The sequence below is a fragment of the Dipodomys merriami genome, unplaced genomic scaffold, assembly GCF_024711535.1.
Source record: "Dipodomys merriami isolate MVZ:Mamm:240054 unplaced genomic scaffold, mDipMer1.0.p SCAF_28, whole genome shotgun sequence".
Lineage (NCBI taxonomy): Eukaryota > Metazoa > Chordata > Mammalia > Rodentia > Heteromyidae > Dipodomys > Dipodomys merriami.
This window is the reverse complement of record NW_027204270.1, coordinates 16,980,659-17,000,533: the sequence shown is the minus strand read 5'-3', so window position 1 is coordinate 17,000,533 and position 19,875 is coordinate 16,980,659. Positions and strand designations below refer to the sequence as shown.

The 19,875-nt window shown below is 49.1% G+C and overlaps 1 protein-coding gene and 1 long non-coding RNA gene across 9 annotated transcripts in view; one reads left to right on the top strand and one right to left on the bottom strand.

The window, feature by feature from the left end:
* Tmco4 (transmembrane and coiled-coil domains 4) overlaps positions 1 to 19,875 on the bottom strand; it is a 66,149-nt gene that overhangs the window by 18,534 nt on the left and 27,740 nt on the right. For all 7 annotated transcript variants that reach the window (XM_070037788.1, XM_070037792.1, XM_070037793.1 and 4 more), the window contains 7 exons: positions 19,422 to 19,554; positions 12,177 to 12,274; positions 11,558 to 11,701; positions 9,938 to 10,057; positions 6,903 to 7,067; positions 5,989 to 6,125; positions 2,410 to 2,494 (listed from right to left, as the gene is read on the bottom strand). In XM_070037788.1, coding sequence (XP_069893889.1) covers positions 2,410 to 2,494; positions 5,989 to 6,125; positions 6,903 to 7,067; positions 9,938 to 10,057; positions 11,558 to 11,701; positions 12,177 to 12,274; positions 19,422 to 19,554 — 882 coding nt within the window. The remainder of the gene's footprint in view (positions 1 to 2,409; positions 2,495 to 5,988; positions 6,126 to 6,902; positions 7,068 to 9,937; positions 10,058 to 11,557; positions 11,702 to 12,176; positions 12,275 to 19,421; positions 19,555 to 19,875) is intronic.
* LOC138838366 (uncharacterized) lies at positions 6,995 to 19,539 on the top strand. Of its 2 annotated transcripts, none has more exons than XR_011375591.1 (3): positions 6,995 to 7,082; positions 7,780 to 7,987; positions 19,451 to 19,539. It is a non-coding gene; the product is annotated as an uncharacterized lncRNA (long non-coding RNA). The 2 variants fall into 2 exon arrangements; XR_011375590.1 differs by lacking the exon at positions 19,451 to 19,539 and adding an exon at positions 8,278 to 8,606.

Here is a 19,875-nt window from a genome sequence, read left to right as displayed (position 1 = left end):
TTACATCCCTAACTCAGATAATGACAGCTTTCTTGCAATTAGAGAGGGTCTTCTCTGTGTGCAGATTAATTGGGTGTTAAATAACCAGAGCTGCCTGAAGCCACACAGTGAGCTGGAATGAATGAGAAGTAAAGCAGCAGTGGGGGTAGAGTGGGGAGGGTGAGGAATCCATTCAGGATCACAGCCAGCTGGAGAAAGATGCCCTACCAATCACACACAAGCACTTGTGGAGGAGAGGGTGGGTGTGGCTAAGCCACCTACGTGCCCGCTCCTGTTTACAAAGCTTTGGACAGTCGCAGCATATTATAAATGCTTCATAAGTCTTACAGGGCTTACTATGGGATCACATTTCCACTCAGCATTGCCACGATATTTGGCTAAGTGTCCTCTACCTGTCCAAAGCTTCCTAGACAGCCTGTGGTGCTATTCCAACGTGGTGGGGCCTACAGGAAGAAGGGGTGGGGCTTATGGGAACAAGGGATGGGGCCTACAGGAAGAGGAGGGGCCTACAGAAAGAAGTGGGTAGGGCCTACAGGAAGAGGGGAGTAGAGCCTATAGGAAGAAGGGAGTGAGGCCTACAGGAAGAAGAGGGTGGAGCCTACAGGAAGAAGTTAGGTCCCTGGGGAAACACCCTTGCATGGGACATTGGGCGTCCACCCCTTTCCTCTGCATTTTTGGTTACAAGGGGAGCAGCTTCCCATGCCGTGTGCTCCTACCATGATGTTCTGTTTTGCCTTAAGTCCAAAAGCAACTGGCCAGCTGACCATGGATGGAAACTTCCATTATTATGAGTTAAGATGAGCCTCCTATTCAGAGGTAGATGACAAAGCTGGTAAAAACAACTGCATACAATATAATATTCATAATAACCACCATGTAGTTTCTACTCTGATTCACAGAGCTGTATCCAAGTCGAATGGAGCTCAGAGAGATTAGTGGTCAGGCCTAGCAATAGGCTGAGTTCTAAACTGAATGTCCAGACTCCAAAATGCACACAATTGCAGCAGACTAGGCTGGCAGCTTCTCAGAGGGAAGGGCTTGAACTCAGGGCCAGCGCACTGTCCGTTGGTGCTCTACCACTTGATCCACACCTCCTCTTCTGGCTCTTTGATGCTTCAATGTCTCACAGACTTTTCTGCCCAGGCTAGTTTTTGAATGGAGATCATCAGATCTCAGCTTCCTGAGTGGCTAGGATTGCAGGCATGAGACACCAGTGCCCAGCAATCAGGCTGGTTTTAAGCCTGTTTGGAGAGGTGGTTTTGTAGGAGTCAGTATCAAGAGGTAGGGATAAGAGAGCAAGGCTATTCTATGTGCTTGGTTCTGGAACCCTAGTGGTGGCTCCCATGGGCGATGGGTCACCCTGAGGGAGGGAAGCCTGTGTCCCAGGAACAATAATGCACCTGATCACTCTCTGTGGCTCATGACCCCAGGCTGCCCCTTCCCTCCAACCTCTGCAGATGGAGCAGTGCTGTCTTCTGAAGCCCTCACCCACCCAAGGCCAGCAGCAGCCCCTTCAGACTTCCTGCCTCTGAGCAGAGAGGATGACACTGGGAGCGAGAAATCCTCATGGAGGTGTCTGAGGAGCACAATGGTGACTTCCCCAGCAAATCTGTCCACTTAGCACTCTTTTCTAAAAGAGAGTCTTTGCAGACATAATGAAAATAAGGACCTGGTGGTAAGATCACCCTGGGTTAGTGGGTCTCAAAGCTCTTGACACTGTCCTGACAGAGAAGAGGCAGGAAGAGGGAGACACAGTGGGAAGATGGGGCAGAGGTTGAGGTGAACAATGTGCAAGCCAAAGGATGCCAAGGAATGCCAAGGGACGCCGAGGATGGCCAAGGAATGCTCTCTGCGTTCCTTTTCTAGAACCTTCAGAGGGAGTATGTCATCCCGTTCGCTCTTGCTCAAGAACCAAACCACCAATGCCATATTATGGAGCTGCTGACATTCATTTGATCTAATTCATGTGCAGAAAACAAAAACAAAACAAAATCAAGCCACTTTTCCAAATGGTTTAACTAGTGTTGCCATGTTTTAAACCAATGCGGTTTGCCTATTTCTATGAAACTAGAAACACCTTCTGTAAAGCCCTTGGCCCCTGGCCTGGGAGGGAGGTGGGGTGGTGGGCAGCAGGGTGGTGGTGGTAGGATAATGGGGAGGGGAAGGGCACTGGGTCCGGTCGTGGGGCCTGAACTCTGGGCCTGGGCGCTGTCCCTCAGCTCTTCAGCTCAAGGCTAGCGCTCTACCACTTGAGCCACAGCGCCACTTCCGGCTTTTTTCTTTTTGCTTATGTGGTGCTGAGGAATCGAACCCAGGGCCTCATTCATGCAAGGCAAGCACTTTACCACTGAGCCACCTTCCCAGCCCGACACTGGAAAGTTTCTGTCTGGGACAATGAGCCCGACTCACCTTTCTCCTGTGCCATCTCTTGCAGACAGAAGTAGATGACCCTGGCTCCCAGGCTAAAGCCAATCAGGGTGACAGGCCGTCGACCCTGTTGGGGGGGAAAAGGACAGAGATGTCTACAGGGGAGTTAGGCAGTGTAGTGTGCTGACTGTGAAGCCTGTACATGGTGTAGTTTACTTCTGCTCTCCTGAGTCCTGTATGCACTATTCTCTCCCTGAGCTCTGATGTCTCAGGTAGCACGAGGTATTGACCCTAATAAGATAAGGTGGAGAGTCAAACTATTATGGGAAGACTCCAAAGACAAAATGCTACCTTGGGTACCAGTTCTGCAGAGGAGCGAAGGGAGTGGGTGAGCTGTAGAGATTTCCCTGGCTGTTCCTTGTTTTGAGGCCAATCTTTCCCTCCTCTGTTCCATTCAGTATGACAGAAAGTTCATCATTAAATAAGATTTGAATTCAGCAGAATTTGTATGGCAAACACTGCCAGTCATTTATCAATATCCCTCCCCCCCAACCATCCCGTGTGGTACTAGAACTCCTGGTTTTTCTGGTACACAGTTACCCCGAGTCCTCTGCAGCTGTAGGTGGCCCCAATGCTGAGACCTGGCCAAGTGACTGAAGATCAGGAAGAGCTGTGACATCTTGATGTGCCCTTCATTTCTTGTTTCCTGCCTTTGGAAGTCTGGGATGCATATGGGATGCTGGGAGATTCCTCTGAGACTCCAAAGAAAAGCTGGGTGTTCAGGATGAGGGACCACCAGATCAAAGGAGATGGGGTCCCCAGCATTGTGATTACCCCCAGGCAGGAGGCAGAATGATGGTCCACCTATCAGGACACCTACATTGTACTCCCTGGAACCTGTGAATGGAAGGGACTGGCAGATGGGAGCAAGTTAAGGGTCTTGAGATGGAGAGATTATCCTGGATTATTTGGGTGGGCCCCAAGTAATCAGGGTTTCTTTTAAAAGGGACCAGGCCTAGCACCAATGGCTCATGCCTCTAATCCTAGCTACTCAGGAGACTGAGATCTGAGGATCTAGGTTTGAAGTCAGCTCAGGCAGAAAAGTCTCTGGGAGACATTTATCTCCAATTCACCACTCAAAAACTGGAAGTGGTGCTGTGGCTTGAAGTGGTAGAACACTTAGCTTTGAGCAAAAGAGCTCAGGGACAGTGTCCAGACCCTAGGTTCAAGTCCCATGACTGACAAAAAAAAAAAGGAGGGGGGACATGGGATAAGGAACAAAAAGAAGAGATTTGAAGTTTGCATAGATACTGTTGGCCTTGGGAATGTGTGTGTGTGTGTGTGTGTGTGTGTGTGTGTGTGTGTGTGTGTGTGTGTGTGTGTGTGTGTGTGTGTGTGTGTTTGTGTTTGGCAAAGATAGAGATTGGATAGAGTTATCATCAGGTGCCCAGGCAACATTCCCACAGTGGCAGCAACTACTGTCTCTCAGTATCTACCCGCCTTTTTGTCCACAAGGATTGAATCTCAGCTGGTGCATCATCTCAGAATAAAGGCTTGGGGCTGGGAAGATGGCTCAGTGGTAGAGCGCTTGCCTTGTATACATGAGGCTCTGGGGTTGATTCCACAGCACCACATAAGCAGAAAAAAGCCAGAAGTGGAACTGTGGCTCAAGTGGTAGAGTGCTTGCCTTGAGCTGAAGAGCTGAGGGACAGTGCCCAGGCCTCATGACAGAGGGAAAAGAAGAAGAAGAAGAAGAAGAAGAGGAGGAGGAGGAGGAGGAGGAGGAGGAGGAGGAGGAGGAGGAGGAGGAGGAGGAGGAGGAGGAGGAGGAGGAGGAGGAGGAGGAGGAGGAGGAGGAGGAGGAGGAGAAGAAGAAGAAGAAGAAGAAGAAGAAGAAGAAGAAGAAGAAGAAGAAGAAGAAGAAGAAGAAGAAGAAGAAAGGCTGTATTTCCTGGCTTCTGGGACAGTGAGGTACAATCATGTGACAAGGCTGTGACCAATGAGGCATCAGCTGGCAGCAAGGCCTTTGCTCTCTCTCTTCCAGCTCTTCCTTCTCTGGCTACCTAGACCTCAGGTCCTGCCATCTTGGGTCAGAAGGCACAACCACACACAGGAGGAGCCTTCGCCTCTCTACAATGACATGCCACTGGAGTGTCTGGAAGCTGTCTCAGGCTTACCTGGGAAAAATAAACTTCTGTCTTGTTTAAGCCACTGTCATTTTGTGTTTTCTTCTTGCACTCAAACTCAAGCCACACAGCCACCTCTGGTACTGTGTCTCAAATGCTTGTCTTTAGTTATTCCAGCTTAGTTTTCTTCTTCCTATCTTTCCTCCTCCTCCTCCTCTTCCTCTTCTTCTTGTATGGCAGTACTGACACTGAAACTCAGGGCCTTGAGCTAATGCCTGGCATTTTTGCTCACAGCTGTCATTCTACATCTGGAGCTATTCCTTCAGTTCTGTTTTTTCTTTTTGTGAGTTAATTGGAGATGAGAGTCTCTCAGATTTGTCTGCCTGGGATAGTTTTGGACCACAATCCTGAAGTCTCAGCCTCATGGGTAGATAGCATGATAGGTATGAGCCACTGGCGCCTGGCTTGAGTTTATTTTGAAGAGGATAATTCCATTTTTCTGGAAAGTATATCTTTGCTAGATCCAGGTTTTTCTTTTTTAAGAAAAGCTTGGCCGGGCGCTGGTGGCTCACACCTGTAATCCTAGCTACTCAGGAGGCTGAGATCTGAGGATCAAGGTTCAAAGCCAGCCCAGGCAGGAGAGACCGTGAGACTCCTATCTCCAAGAAACCACCAGAAAACCGGAAGTGGCGCTGTAGCTCAAGTGGTAGAGCACTCGCCTTGAGCTGAAGAGCTGAGGGACAGCGCCCAGGCCCAGAGTTCAAGCCCCATGACCCACAAAAAAAAAAAAAAAAAAAGAAAAGAAAAGCTTGATGCTTTCTCTTCCTAACCATTTTTTCCCCCAGTCCTGGGGCTTGAACTCAGGGCTGGGCACTGTCCCTGAGCTTCTTTTGCTCAAGGCTTGCACTCTACCACTTGAGCCACAGTGCCATTTCTGGCTTTTTCTGTTTATGTGGTCCTGAGGAATTGAACCCAGGGCTTCATGCATGTTAGGAAAACACTCTACCACTAAGCCACCTCCCTAGCTCTTCCTATTTTTGAATATTTGCAGCACTGAGGATTTCTTCCCATGACAGCTTGGCTGTGGGTGTGTGGAAATTCCATTCCTGTCCAGGAGCAGCTTTGGGTGCAGTTAGTCTGTTCACTTCACCACAAAAGGATCTTGATATTTCCACTGAAACATCACCCCGATGAGCCCAACCCTCACCAACCTCTCTAAATAACATCCACCTGGAAGCTACTTGTGGCTATGGGTTCTCAATATTCGGTGCTCACCTACTTGCCTGTTGGAGTGGCCCCGTCCAGAATTTTTGACCATCCCAGGACACTCTCGTGACTTGAAGTGGAGTGGCAGAAAAGACTACCTATTCCCCACAGTCACTGGGCCACCTCAAAGTGGACTTGCGGCTAAGGCTCACCTCTGTGCCCAAGGCAACCCTCGCATTGACCTTCCCCCCTCCCTACCCCCCTCCCCCCTGAGGCCATTCCCAGGTACCTGCTGCCGGGAGAGCAGGATATGTGCCAGGTGCTTGCCAACCTCTGCTGACCGATGGAGACACACGCCCCAGGGGTTGTCAATGACATTGGCCACACTGAGGAGGGAGGCTGGCCAGGTGAGGGCTGCCACAATACCTGGGGAGATCAGCAAGGAAATGGGGAGGTCTTCCCAGGGAAGAGCTTGCCTGGCAGATGCTGAAGCGAATGCGTGCAGTCTCTAACACAGAACCTACAAGATCTCTGAGTTCCATCCAACTCAAAGAGGAATCAGACACTTGTAGCATTTCCCAGTCTAAATCTCTTCTGCCCAAGCGCTTTCATGGGTGAGAGTTCCAAAAATGACCTCAATCTGTCACTCTACCCTTTATCCTTCCATTTTTGCCTTCTTGCTGTGCAATGCTTCTCCTACCATCCTGGACATCCACACCAGGCCCGGCCATGTGATTTGTGCTAGTCAATGAAATGATAGCAAATGTGGAGCTTGAGCTGGGGTTTTGGGGGCTGCCTGTCTTGTACTTGTCCCATTGGCATGGGCTAGCCTGTTGACTTCAGGCGGAGAGGTACATGGAACAGAGCTAAGTTTATCTAACTGCCCTAGGCTAGCCTATGTCAGCGGGCAATCAGCAAACTCACAGAAAAATATTTTTTTTGAGTATGCCTTGCTCAGATCAGCCCACTTCCCTTCCCTTCCCTGAGCGATCAGAATCAATGAGTGTGATTTCAGGCCACACATTTGAGATGGTTTGTTATGTAACAGTAGCTAACAGATACATTATGTGGTTGGCCTGTGACTCATATACAGATGACTGTGTTATCTCCAGCACAGGTTGGGCCTCCTTTTGGCTGCAGGTATGCGAGGATATGGCACCAGTATACCCTACCATGGCTGGTTGGAAGGGGGGGCTAGCTTACCTGACAGCACAGTATACTTGAGGGCCTCCTGGGCCACCATATTGGCAAGGCCACTGAGAATGGTCTCCAGAGCGTTGCCGAGCTCCATCAGGTACTTGGCCTCCCAGGCCAGGCAGTACTGCTCACGGCTGCGGGCCAGGGCGGCCCATGGGGCGCTGAAGGTGCCTGGGGAGAAAACAGGTAGGTGGCATCTCACCTGTCTGTGGCAGAAAATGCCCCACCCAGGGAACCAGATAGGAAATGCCAGAGGCAGGCCTGTGGGCAGCTCCCTCTAGCAGGGTAGATTAGAGTCTACCCCAGGGAGGGCTCCCATCACAACTTTTCCTCATCTGTAGCTAGGTGACCTTGGGAGCAATTCTATCTGACCTTGAGCTTCTCTTTGCTTCTCTGTAAAGAGGCCATGTGCATGCCTTCATATGGCAAGGTAAGAATGAAGAGCTTAAGCCTGATGCTGGTGGCTCATGCTTAAAACCCTAGTTGCTCAGGAGGTTGAGATTTGAGAATCATGGTTTGAAGCCAGCCTGGGCAGGAAAATCCAGTAGACTCTTATCTCTAATTAACCATCAAAAAGTTGGGAGTGAAGTTGTGGCTCAAGTGGTAGAGCACCAGCCTTGAATGTAAAAGCTCAGGGACAGCGCCCAGGCCCTGAGTTCATGCCTGAGGCTGGTACCAAAAAAAAAAAAAAGTTTGAAGGACTCCATGTATAAAATAGTATTTTCTTTATCCGGGAGAAGTCGAACATTAAGCTGGGACTTCGGACATGACTGGCAGTGTGGCTCTCTGACTCAGTACGGCTTTGTGCCAACACCCACGGAGTAGGAAGCAATCAATCCAGAAACTGGGGGAAGGTGTTCTGAGCCTCAATTTCCTCTCCTAGGAAATGGAAACGGAAGCAACCTCATAGAAGAGACAGCTGCACCTTAGCCACCAAAGGCCATCTAGATGGTGAAGTGTGAACATGATTCCCTCTCTCCCTCCCTTCTTCCCTCCTTCCTTTCCTTTTTTCCTTCATTATAACACAGCAATTACTCCCATCACATCTGCAAGCAAGACTCAGTGACAATTAAGGCTTCAAGCTGACAGAAGTGAGTGATGGTTTGTTCCTTACAGAGCTTTCTCTAATTTGGATTGTTTCTCTTCCCCATCCCTTTCCTTTCTCTCCCTCTCCCCCTCCTTCCCAATTTCCCTCCCCCACCTCTGTGTTAACGCTGGGGCTTGAACTCAGAGCCTAGGTGCTGTCTCTATGCTTTTTTTTTTTTTTTTTTTGCCCCTAAAGGCTAGGAATCACTTTGAACCGTGATTCTCACATCTGAGCCTCTTGAGTATCTGGGATTACAGATGTGAGTCATGGTGCCTGATCACAGGTCTCCTCTAGGCATCCTTCTCCCTGAGTCCGACACTCACTAGGCTGCTGAAAAGAACACTGAAGATGCTTTTTCTTCACCCAAGCATGCTCCTCCAGATCACAGCCCGGAGCTGATATCTGAGGGATGCCAGCACAACACCAGGTGCTGCCCTAGTGCTATCTGGTTTTGGCAGCCACCCTGAACAGCGGGAATCATTTGTTCCACCTGACAAATGAAGTCACTGAGGAACGGGAAAAAGTTATATAAATACGCACTTTGAAGTCAAACAGCCAAGATGTATTGATCTCTCACCCGTGAGCAATAAAGCCCTAGGCTATCTTCTTTTTGCTCTGAGGACAGATTCAGACTCTCTGCTCCTCATGCTATGGTCTCATTCCTGCCTTCTGGCTACTTGATTACCCTATGCTCCTTTTGGTCTTTTTTTTTTTTTTTTTGCCAATCCTGGGGCTTGAACTCAGGGCCTGGGCACTGTCCCTCAACTTCTTTTTGCTCAAGGTTAGTGCTCTACCACTTGAGCCATAGCGACACTTCTGGCTTTCTCTGTTTATATGGTATTGAGGAATTGAACCCAGGGCTTTGTGCATGCCAGGTTAGCACTCTGCCACTAAGCTACATTCCCAGCCCTCCTTTTGGTCTTTTTGCACATCAGGACCTTTGGTTGTGCTGCCTCTTTGCTTGGTACACACGTTTTCCTTTTTTAAACCCAACTAGCTACCAACCAGGCCTTAGCATAAATACTACTTCCTCTAAAAACTTCCTCCAGGAATAGCTCATTCATGCTGTCCCCACTGTGCCAGCCATAAAGCTTCCCTTTAATCACTTGGCCTGTCTCTGTCTTGTGTGTTCCATGGAAGCAGACATGATGACTGGGCTGTCCATCAATGAATTTCTAAGGCTTGGCTTAACCCAGTTAAGAATAGTACTTTACAAATACTGCTGGCTGGCTGGATGAATGATGGTGAGTGGATGGATGGTAGGTGGGTGGGTGAGTGGATACTCTATAAATACTGATGGATAAAGGGGTGGGGGGAGGATACATGGACAGGTGGATAGCTGATAGGTGAATGGATAGATGGGAAAATGAATGAATGGGTAGATGCGTGGATGGATGATGGGTAGGTATATGGGTGGTGGGTAAATGGATGAATGAGTGAGTAGATGGATAGGTGCTGGGTAGCTGGATGGATAGCTGGATGGATGGATAGGTGGATGGATAGATAGCTGGATGGATGGATAGCTGGATGGATGGATAGGTGGATGGATGGATAGCTGGATGGATGGATAGCTGGATGGATGGATAGCTGGATGGATGGATGGATAGCTGGATGGATGGATGGATGGATGGATAGGTGGATGGATAGGTGGATGGATGGGTGGAGGATGGGTGGATAGATGGCTAGATGGGTGGGTGAATAGATGAGTACATGCATGGAAAGCTAAAGGATGGCTGAGTCAGTAGGAGAGTGCATGGGCAGATGGGTGTAGCAATGAAGTCATCTCACCTTTCTGAGCCTCAGTGTCCTCCTCTGTGATATGGGGCCCTTCCTGCCTACTCCCTAGAGTCGCATGCAAGCAAGAACAGATCCCAGGGTCTGGTGAGCAGTAGGCCCAAGTCCACCAGTGCCCCAACACCAGGTCCCCCAATCCTTCTCTGCCCCTGGTCCTCACGGTATTTTCCAGAAGCGAGCCACCCAGTGATGGCGATGGTGATGTGTAGTTGCCTGCCCTCCGTCAGGGGCAGGAATGTGAACTCTTCAATGGCTCCGACACGCTTCTTCATCTTGTATCCTAAAGACTCAGACACATGAACAGGAATGGAGGTGAGGGAGCCCTGGGAGGGGCTGTGCTTACATGTACCCAGCAATCGCTACCTAGCTGCCCTGCCCCCGGACAAATGCACTTTGTTTGTGGCCCCTTTAAAGTGCCATAACTGTCCTTGATTGCAGGGAATCGAAAGTCACTCTGTAGCCAGGAAAAGGCCTCATGCCTCCAGAGGGCTTGCTTGTACTCTCAGAGTGGGGGAGCAGGCTCAGGAAGCTTAGGAAGCGCTTAGGGGGCATGGTGGGAAAGCCAGGTTTGCAAATGTGGTCTTTACCCTGGCCATGCAGAGGACTAGTCTAGTTGCTTCAGTGAAATCTGTTGCAAGTCAGACACAAGTAGAACTCAGAGAGGACAAAGCTACATCCCCTCTGTCACCCAAGAAGCCATCCCTAGGGAGAATCAGAGAATCCTGTAGTGACCTGGGCCACTCTAGATAAAAAAACATCTTTCTTAAGCTGGGCGCCAGTGGCTCACGCCTGTAATCCTAGCTACTGAGGAGGCTGAGATCTGAGGAGCGCCGATCAAAGCCAACCTGGGCAGAAAAGTCCGTGAGACTCTGATATCCAATAAACCACCAGAAAACCAGAAGTGGTGCTGTGGCTCAAGAGGTAGAATGCTCACCTTGAGCTGAAGAGCGCCCAAGCCCAGAGTTCAAGCCCCACGACCAACAACAACAACAAAAAATCTTTCTCAGTTCCCCATTTTGTGTGTGTGTGTGTGTGTGTGTGTGTGTGTGTGTGTGTGTGTGTGTGTGTGTGTGTGTGTGTGTGTGTGTGTGTGTGTGTGTGTACTAGAGTTTGAACTCAGGACCTCATGCTCTTGCTTTGCTTTTTCTGCTTCAGGCTGGTGCTCTATCACTTGAGCCACACTTCCACTTTGGGATTTTTTATTGGTTAATGGGAGATAAGGGTCTCATAGATGGTTTTTTTTTTTTTTCCTTTTGGGTCCAGTTGTGGGGCCTGAACTCTGTGCCTGGGCGCTGTCCCTCAGCTCTTCAGCTCAAGGCTAGTGCTCTACCACTTGAGCCACAGCGCCACTTCCGGCTTTTTTCTTTTTGCTTATGTGGTGCTGAGGAATCGAACCCAGGGCCTCAGGCATGCAAGGCAAGCGCTCTACCACTGAGCCACCTTCCCAGCCCCAGATGTTTTTCTTTTTTTGCCCATCCTGGGGCTTGAACTTGGGGCTTGAGCACTGTCCCTGAGTTTCTTCTGCTCAAGGCTAGCACTCTACCACTTGAGCCACAGTGTCACCTCTGGCTTTTTCTGTTTATGTGGTGCTGAGGAATTGAACTCAGGGCTTCCTGCATGCTAGGCAAGCACTCTACCACTAAGCTACATTTCCAGCCCTAACAGAGTTTTCTTTCCTTGCTGACTCTGAACCATGATCCTTGGATCTCAGCCTCCAGAGTAGCTTGGATTATAGGCATGAGCCACCAGCACCTGGGTCCCCGCTGCTTTCGAGCCTTACCTGTCAGGCCAGCTCCAGCTGCACCGAACAGTGAAGTCATGACAGCTATTCCAGCCACAGAGCCCAGCGCTGCTGCCCCAGCACTGCCAATGATTGTCGCAGCTCCTGCAGCCACCAGAGGGGCAGCCAGGCCTCCAGTCACACCTGCAGGGAAAGCAGCCCACACGCGTGAAAGTGGGAGTTGGAATACGGCTTGATGTGTTCTGACTCCATAAATTACCACCACCTTTTTTGGACACTTCTATTTTTTTGGTGTTGGTCCTGGGGCTTGAACTCAGGGCCCGGGTGTTGCCTCTGAGCTTCTTTTGCTCAAGGCTAATGCTTTCCTACTTGAGCCACAGATCTACTTCCGGTTTTCTGGTGTTTTATTGGAGATAGGAGTATCACGGTCTCTCCTGCCCGGGCTGGCTTTGAACCTTGATCCTCAGATCTCAGCCTCCTGAGTAGCTAGGATTACAGGCGTGAGCCACCAGTGCCCGGCTGCCTATAGCAACTTCTAACAGTGCTACTCTACCACTGACCTGTCCTGTGCTGGGGTCACCTCCCAGCACACCTCCTGCCCTTTTGGTGCTTGCTGTGAGTCTAGACTGCCATGTGCTGCCCACTGGGCTGGCCTTACCAATCGCCGTTCCCCCTCCGACTGTTGCCAGCCCTATCAGGAGATAGCGTTTCCATTTCCTCCGGTTTTCTTTCTTCTTCCGGGATGCCTCAGCCGTTCTGGGGGAGAAGAGGTTGATCTTTAAGGATCACCTATGGCCAGGATCCCTTGAGACCTCCCGCTTCACTCCAGCCCCACCTCACCTCCAGAGGAGAGCAATGGTGGGTAGTTACTCTGTCCAGAAGAGCAGGCTACCAAGTCACCCAGGCCCACTGATGCTTTTAAGAAGCAGAAGCGACCTGGGTGCTGGTGGCTCATGCCTGTAATCCTAGCCATACAGGAGGCTGAGATCTGAGGATCAGAGTTGGAAACAGGAAAGTCCAGGAGACTTGTATCTCCCATTAACGATCCAAAAGCCAGATGTGGAGGTGTGGCTCAAGTGATAGAGCACCAGCCTCGAATGAAGAAGCTGAGGGACAGCACTCCAGTCCTTGAATTCAATCCCCAATACTGACACAAAAGAAAAAAAGCAAAAAAAAGCTGGGCACTGGTGGCTCATGTCTGTAATCCTAGCCACTCGGAGCCTGAGATCTACAGATCTCAGTTCAAAATCAGCTTGGGCAGGAAAGTCTGTGAGACTGTTGCCTCCCATTAGTCACAGAAAAATCTGGAAGTGGAGCTGTGGCACAAGTGGTAGAGTAATAGCCAGGAGCAAAAGGAGCTCAGGGACAGTGCCCAGGGTCAGAGGCCTAAGGACTGGCACATTAAAAAAAATAAAAGAAAAAGAAAATTCATGGTTCTGAAACTTAGTAGGGAAATCTCAGTGGACAGGTGCACTACTTACCTACCAGGTCCATCTAACAGGGTTGCAATTGAATAATGAAAAGAAAACAGTAATAATAATAGCAAGAGGAGCACAAAGAATACCTTTCAACAGAGTGACTCCATCGCCTCCCTCCTCCATCCCTTCTCCCCCATCCTGCCTTTGGATTCCACCTCCCTCGGGGACAGCTGGAAGCCCCTTTCCCCTTGAAGAATCACTCTGAGGATGGCTTAGAGACATTTCTTCACAGGAGACCTTGGCCTTGGGGCAATAGCCAGACGCTTCCAGGCTGGAGACATAAGTGCTGGAAAAGCTGGCAGCAGAAGAAAGCATTTGGGATGAACTGGCGTCAGGTGCGTACTGAGTGCAGCTGTCATGAGTGCTCAGGCTTCATGAGAACCCCATTTGCCTTTGGGATCTGCAGGCCTCAGCTGTTGTTTTTATTGTTGTTGTTTTGTCAGTCGTGGGGCTTAAACTCTGGGCCTAGGCGCTGTCCCTGAGCTCTTTAGCTCAAGGTGAGTGTTCTACCACTTTGAGCCACAGTGCTACCTCTAGTTTTCTGGTGGTTAATTGGAGGTTAAAGTCTCATGGACTTTCCTGCCTGGACTGGCTTTGAACCTCGATCCTCAGATCTCAGCCTCCTGAGTAGCTAGGATGACAGGTGTGAGCCATTAGCACCGGGCTCAGCTGCTTTTTTGATTGGAAGTCAGAGGAGAGGCCATTACGGGGGACCTCTGAACACAAGTGGAGTTTGGACACTCACTGGAGCGACAGCAAATCATGGTGATAAGAAATGATGAAAAATGGTTAATATTTAGTGAGGAATGCCTGCCTATACACTAGCTTCTGTGCTTTGGACTTCCTACATTTTATCTTATTCTAGGAAATGGTTTTACTGTGGTCCTCACATTGCAGATAGGTTAAGAGAGAAATTGTGGGTATTTCCAGAACATCCTACCATATCGGCCAGAGCCTTAGTCTTCCTCTCCTGTAAAATGGGGGCAATGACATCTCACAAGATTGTGGCTTTGTCACGATTAAAATTCATTCCTCCTTTGGCTATTCAGTCAACAAACTCACACGGCAAATAGACAATGTGTGGGTGCCGTGGGATACTGTGTTATCTGTGAGCAGAAAAACCCAGGGGCTCAACCACTTGTTTCCTGCCTGTTTCCAGAAATGGACTTGCATTGGGCATTCTGGGGCCCGGCATGTGTTTTGGTTTCCTGCCAGCTCAGCTCTCTATGTCTCCCTAGGGGGATAAAGGGCAAAGCACGGCTCTTCTTACTGCTTTGAGACGGAGATGCAGGAGCCAGTGATAGAAATTTGCGCACACTCGGGGTTCAGGACCACATGCCGCTGTAGAGGGAGGGAGAAGAAGCAGAATGGAGGCTGAGAGCCAGGGGCCTGGTCTGGCATTCAAATCTCAACCGCCGGGGAGGCTTGATGCCTTCCTCTGCTGTGGGGGTCAGTTGCTCATCGTTAGTCAGCTGTTCAGTTCTCCCTCCTTTACTAGAAGGTTCTATAGTTGTACTTCCATGGGGAATTGGTTCCAGGACCCCAAGGGCAGCAAAACCCACAGGTGCTCAAGAAATACTGCAGGTGCAATATGTACGCATGTATGTATGTACGTATGTCTGTCTGTCTGTTTGTCTGTCGGTCGTGGGGCTCGAACTCTGGGCCTGGGCATTGTCCCTCAGCTCTTCAACTGAAGGCTTGTATTCTACTACTTGAGCCATAGTGCCACTTCCAGTGTTCTGAGAGGTTTGTTGGAGATAAAAGAGTTTCACAAGCCCGGTGCCGGTGGCTCACGCCTGTAATCCGAGCTACTCAGGAGGCTAAGATCTGAGGATCTCGGTTCAAAGCCAGCCTGGGCAGGAAAGTCCGTGAGACTCTTACCTCCAATATACCATTTGAAAACTGGAAGTGGCGCTGTGGCTCAAGCGGTAGAGTGCTTGCCTTGAGCTGAAGAGCTGAGGGACAGCGCTTAAGCCCAGAGTTCAAGCCAAAGGACTGATGGAAAAAAAAAAAAAAAGTGTTTCACAGACTTTTCCTGCCCTGGCTTTAAACCTTGATCCTCAGATCTCAGCCTCCTGAGTAGCTAGGATTATAGGCGTGAGCCACTGGTGCCCCGCCTTGTAATATTTGTTTCTAACCTAGGCAATTCTTGCTTCTACTCTAATCACGTTTATTTATTGTACCAAATAGAGCATATATACACTACATATACATCTTGAATAACGGTAAGAAATAAAAAAGGCTGAATGTGTTCAGTAACAGACCTACTTATTTTTTGTTTGGGTCTAGGTCTCACTATGTAGCTGAGGCTAGACTGAAACTCATGATCTCCATGTCTTGAGGGCTGGGATTACAGGTGTGCATCACTATACCCAGCCAGACTTAATTAAAAAATATTTTCTAGCCCTGGCTAGTGGAATCTGAGGAATGTGGAAATGCTAATATAGAGAAAGGCCCAAGTGTACAACATTGTTGTCAACTGACAACTGATGACCAGCTTTAACCAATGATAGGTGAGTGGGGATGTGAGCCACTTCCAGAAGGATCTTTAAGAACCCAGGGGGAGCTGGGTGCTGGTGGCTCATGCCTGTAATCCTATCTACTCAGGAGCCTGAGATCTGAGGATTGCCATTCAAAGCCAGCCTAGGCGGAAAAGTCTGTGAGACTCTTATCTCCAATTAGCCACCAGAAAACCAGAAGTGGCACTGTAACTCAAGTGGTAGAGCGCTAGCCTTGAGCTGAAGAGCTAAGGGACAGTGCCCAGGCCCAGAGTTCAGGCCCCATGACTGACAAAATGGAAAAAAAAGTTCTAATGCAGCCAGCCTTGAGAACCTTATTTAGTTTCTCTGAGGCTCAGTTTCCTCGTCTGCATAATAGGAATAATAGTAGGCCTTCTCTCATGAGATTCTCTGCAGGCTTGAGAATGAAAACATTAGGTATGTTGAGTCCTACTTGCTATTTAATAATTTTTTTGGGGGGGTCAGTCATGGGGCTTGAACTCGGGGCCTGGTCGCTGTCCCTGTGCTCTTCAGCTCAAGGCGAGTGCTGTACCACTTGAGCCACAGCACCACTTCCAGTTTCCTGGTGGTTTATTGGAGATAAGAGTCTCACAGACTTTTCTGCCTGGGCTGGCTTTGAACCATGATCCTCAAATCTCAGCCTCCAGTAACTAGGATCACAGGCATGAGCCACTGGCGCCTGGCTTACTTAAGAATTCTTTCCCCAGAAATAGGAGTGGCTTTAGGGATGATGGTGATGGACCTCGGATTCTGCCTGAGGTTGCCAAAATTATCTCAGACCTAGGGAAAGCAGCATAGCAACTCTTCAGCCTAGAGACCTGGTTCTTAGCTCTGATTTAGCCTCTAGCTTTCTGTGTAGCCTTGGGAACATGGCTTGCCCTCTCTGGACACCAGCCTCCATTTTTTTCAGTGAATTGTAAATCTGTATGTGCCCTTAATGGATCTGATTCTATGTAGGGTTTCTTTAGACTTTTTGAACTCTTTTCTCTTTCTGGAAGATGCTAAGCTATGGAATGCAATGTGTTACCCAGCTGTTCTGCCCATGTTGACTTCAAACCACTATCTTCCCATCTCAGCCTCCTGGATAGCTAGGTGTGAGTCACAACACGTTGACTAATTTCTTAATAATCTCCAGTGATCGTGACAATGCTCCAACATTTCACATGTGTTCTATTAACCCCAAAGCTTCTGTTTAGATGGCAGGCAGGTCTATTCTGCCCTACACATTTTTTTAAATTTAGCCTCCAGTCCCCCTCTGGTTCTATAGCAACTGGGACACATCACTGCAGGAAGGTGGCTGTCTCCTCTGCTCTCTGAGATGATCATCCCTCCTGATATCTCCCCCCTCCCAATCCCAGGGGTAGCAAAAGACGGTCGAGAGCTGGAAGTGTTTGACCCAGCCACAGCGACTCCCGGACCTCCTCCCTTGGTTTCTAGCTGCAGCCTAGACAGTGCCGCTGACTCTCAGAGCCACACCCCCACGCCGCCCCTCATGCCCGTTCCTTTGGTGAGCTGGGATTTTCCCCCACATGCACCACAGGCCTTGAACCCTGCCAAAATCCAATAATTTCCATCCTCCCTGTTTAAACTGAATTAAGGACCATCAGTTAAGCGTCAAGTCAATTAAGGGTCAAAGTATATCTCCAGCCTCCATTTAGAAGGAAATTCTTTTTAGTAATGAGAAGAATGATAATAGCAATAAACATATTGAACGGTTACGATAGGCCAATCATTTCTATGTGAATCATTTCATCTCGTGAAGACCTCACAAAACCCGTGGAAATTATGTATCATTTGTTGGAAAAGAAGACTTTGATGTAAATACAATCACTAGGCTGGGTACTGGTGGCTCATGCCTGTAATCCTAGCAACTCAGGAGGCTGAGATCTAAGGGCTGCAGTTTGAAACCAACTAGGGCAGAAATTAGCCAGCAAAAAGCTAGAAATGGTGGTGTGGCTCAAGTGGTAAAGAGCCTGTCTTGAGTGAATAAAAAAGGTAAGGGATAGCACCCTGGCCCTGAGTTCAAGCCCTAGTACTGGCATAAATTAAATGAGTGTAATATGTACGTAGCCACAGTAAGTGGATCCATCCATCAGGATAAGATTTTGCTGCTGTAACAAATGAGCCCCTCCCCTCAACCTCAACGGTTTATAGCATCCACAGTTATGTCTTACTCCCTCCCACTGCTTCTCCACTGCAAACTGGCTGTGCCTTGCATCCACACTGACTTCGTTCTGGATTACAGGTTGACACAGTGACCCCATTCCTGCCTAGAATGTTGTCATTCTTGGGCCAGACCTACAGGAGAACTGTCAGGCTCCCCAACAGTTTTTTGTTTTGTCTTGTTTATTTGTCTTTTGGCCAGTCATGGGGCTTGAACTCTGGGCCTGGGTACTGTCCCTCAGCTCTTCAGCTCAAGGCCAGTGCTCTATCACTTGAGCCACAGTGCCACTTCTGGTTTTCTGGTGACTAATTGGAGATAAGAGTCTCACAGACTTTTCCACCTAGGCTGGCTTTGAACCGCATTCTACCACTGAACTACCTTCCTAGCCCCTGTGTTAGAACTTCTGTTTTCTTTTTTTTTCTGGTCCGGATTACTGCTATTAACAGAACAAATCCCTCAAGGATATATGTTTCTTTCTGATAAGATTTTTCAGCTAATAATCAGGTTCTGCTGGCTCAAACCTATAATCCTAGCCACTCAGGAGGCTCTGTGATCTGAGCATTGAGGTTTGAAGCCAACCCAGGCAGAAAAGTTTGTGAGACTTATCTCTAGCCACAAGAAGCCAGAAGTAGAGTTGTGGCTCAAGTGGTAAAGCATCAGCCTTGAAAGAAAAAAGCCAAGCAAGAATGCAAAGTCCTCAGTTCAGAGCCCCAGTATTGGCAAAAGATTTCCAACCAATAAATGAGAGATTCCTTAATCTGAAGGCATAGAAGACCCTACCTCTTTCTGGTGCTTTCAAAGAACCTGAGGCAGCCTTTGTGGTTATGGTAATTTGCTTGGAGCAAGGTTATTTTCTTGCTGACACAGTTTGAGAGTCAAAGCAAGAATGTTTCGAGGTTATTTCAACAAGCCATGTTTCCTCCTTTTTCGAGGTAACACCCATTCCCTTTGCCCCATAAACCCTGGCACGAGGGTGTTTCTCTGAACCTGACAACTGGATTAAATCTCCAACTGGAAGAATGAACTGGTGCAACCCCCAAGCCATTGTAGATGAGTGAGACTCAGGGCCAGGCTGACGTGCTTGGTGCCAGCAACCCACAATTAGGCTGTGGCTGGGATTGATTTATTGCACTGGGATTTAGATTTTTGTGTTAGGCGTTCTCTCCAAGGAGCAATGCGGTGGCCAAGTTACCGACATAATAGCAAAGCTCTGCCACGGAGGAGTCGGATGTGTTTGGGGCACGTGGGGGAAGGGAAGAGTCACATCAGGGAATACTCACTATGGTGCCAAGCTTGGGCAGAGTGTTTTATATTATGGCAATGTTCCTTTCTCCCAATGGTCCAGGAGGATACTATCCTTATCATTTTACAGACATGCATGGAATATTGCAGATTAGAGAAAGGTGGCCTGCTAGCTGCCCAAGGTTAGACAGTAGATGGGTGTCTGAGGTGGGATTTGAATCCAGGTCGATGGAGCCCATAGATCCGAGCCTGAGGAAGAGCATGGTATCAGGGCCCTAGGATGTTAAAGTCAGATGCACCTCTCTTAGTAACCCTCTATTTGGTCCTCCTCTTCTTGCAAGTGATCACTGAGGCCCAGAGAGGGTAAGGGGACTTGTTAAGGTCACATAGTGAGCCAAGGCTTCATTGGAACTCTCCAGCCAGTGCTCCTTCTGCTCAGTCAGGGAAAGGGCACCGTTATCGGCAAAGCTCCCTTGAGTGGAAATGCAGGGGTTTCTTACTCAGATTCCTCTTCTCTGGCTTCCTTCAGGCTCTCGAGGAACGTCTCTTCAAGGACATCCAGGTCCTCCAGGGGAACGTGAAGCAGAGTAGTCACATGGCAAACGAGGACTCTGGCTCGGGCATCGTAGCGCCCTCCAAAGACAAGAGAGGACGACACAGGCAAAGAATCAGATGGAGTTTTTAAGCACAGAGATGTTCACAATAGTCATGACTGGAGCTGGCTCTCCCCCCAGCTCCCATCTGTCCTCAGCAGTGTCTGCTAGTTTCTAGCACACCAGGCTGCATTGCTGCTGCCGAGTGACTGAACTTTGCAAGACAAAGTTGCCATTTACCTCCCGCCCTGCTGTTTTCTGTCTAAGGAGCCTTGGGTCACGGTGCCCTCTGCTCCTGAGATTGTAGCTTCACCACGTACAGCAGTGTTCCATGAAAATCAATGGGTTAGTCTCCTATGCA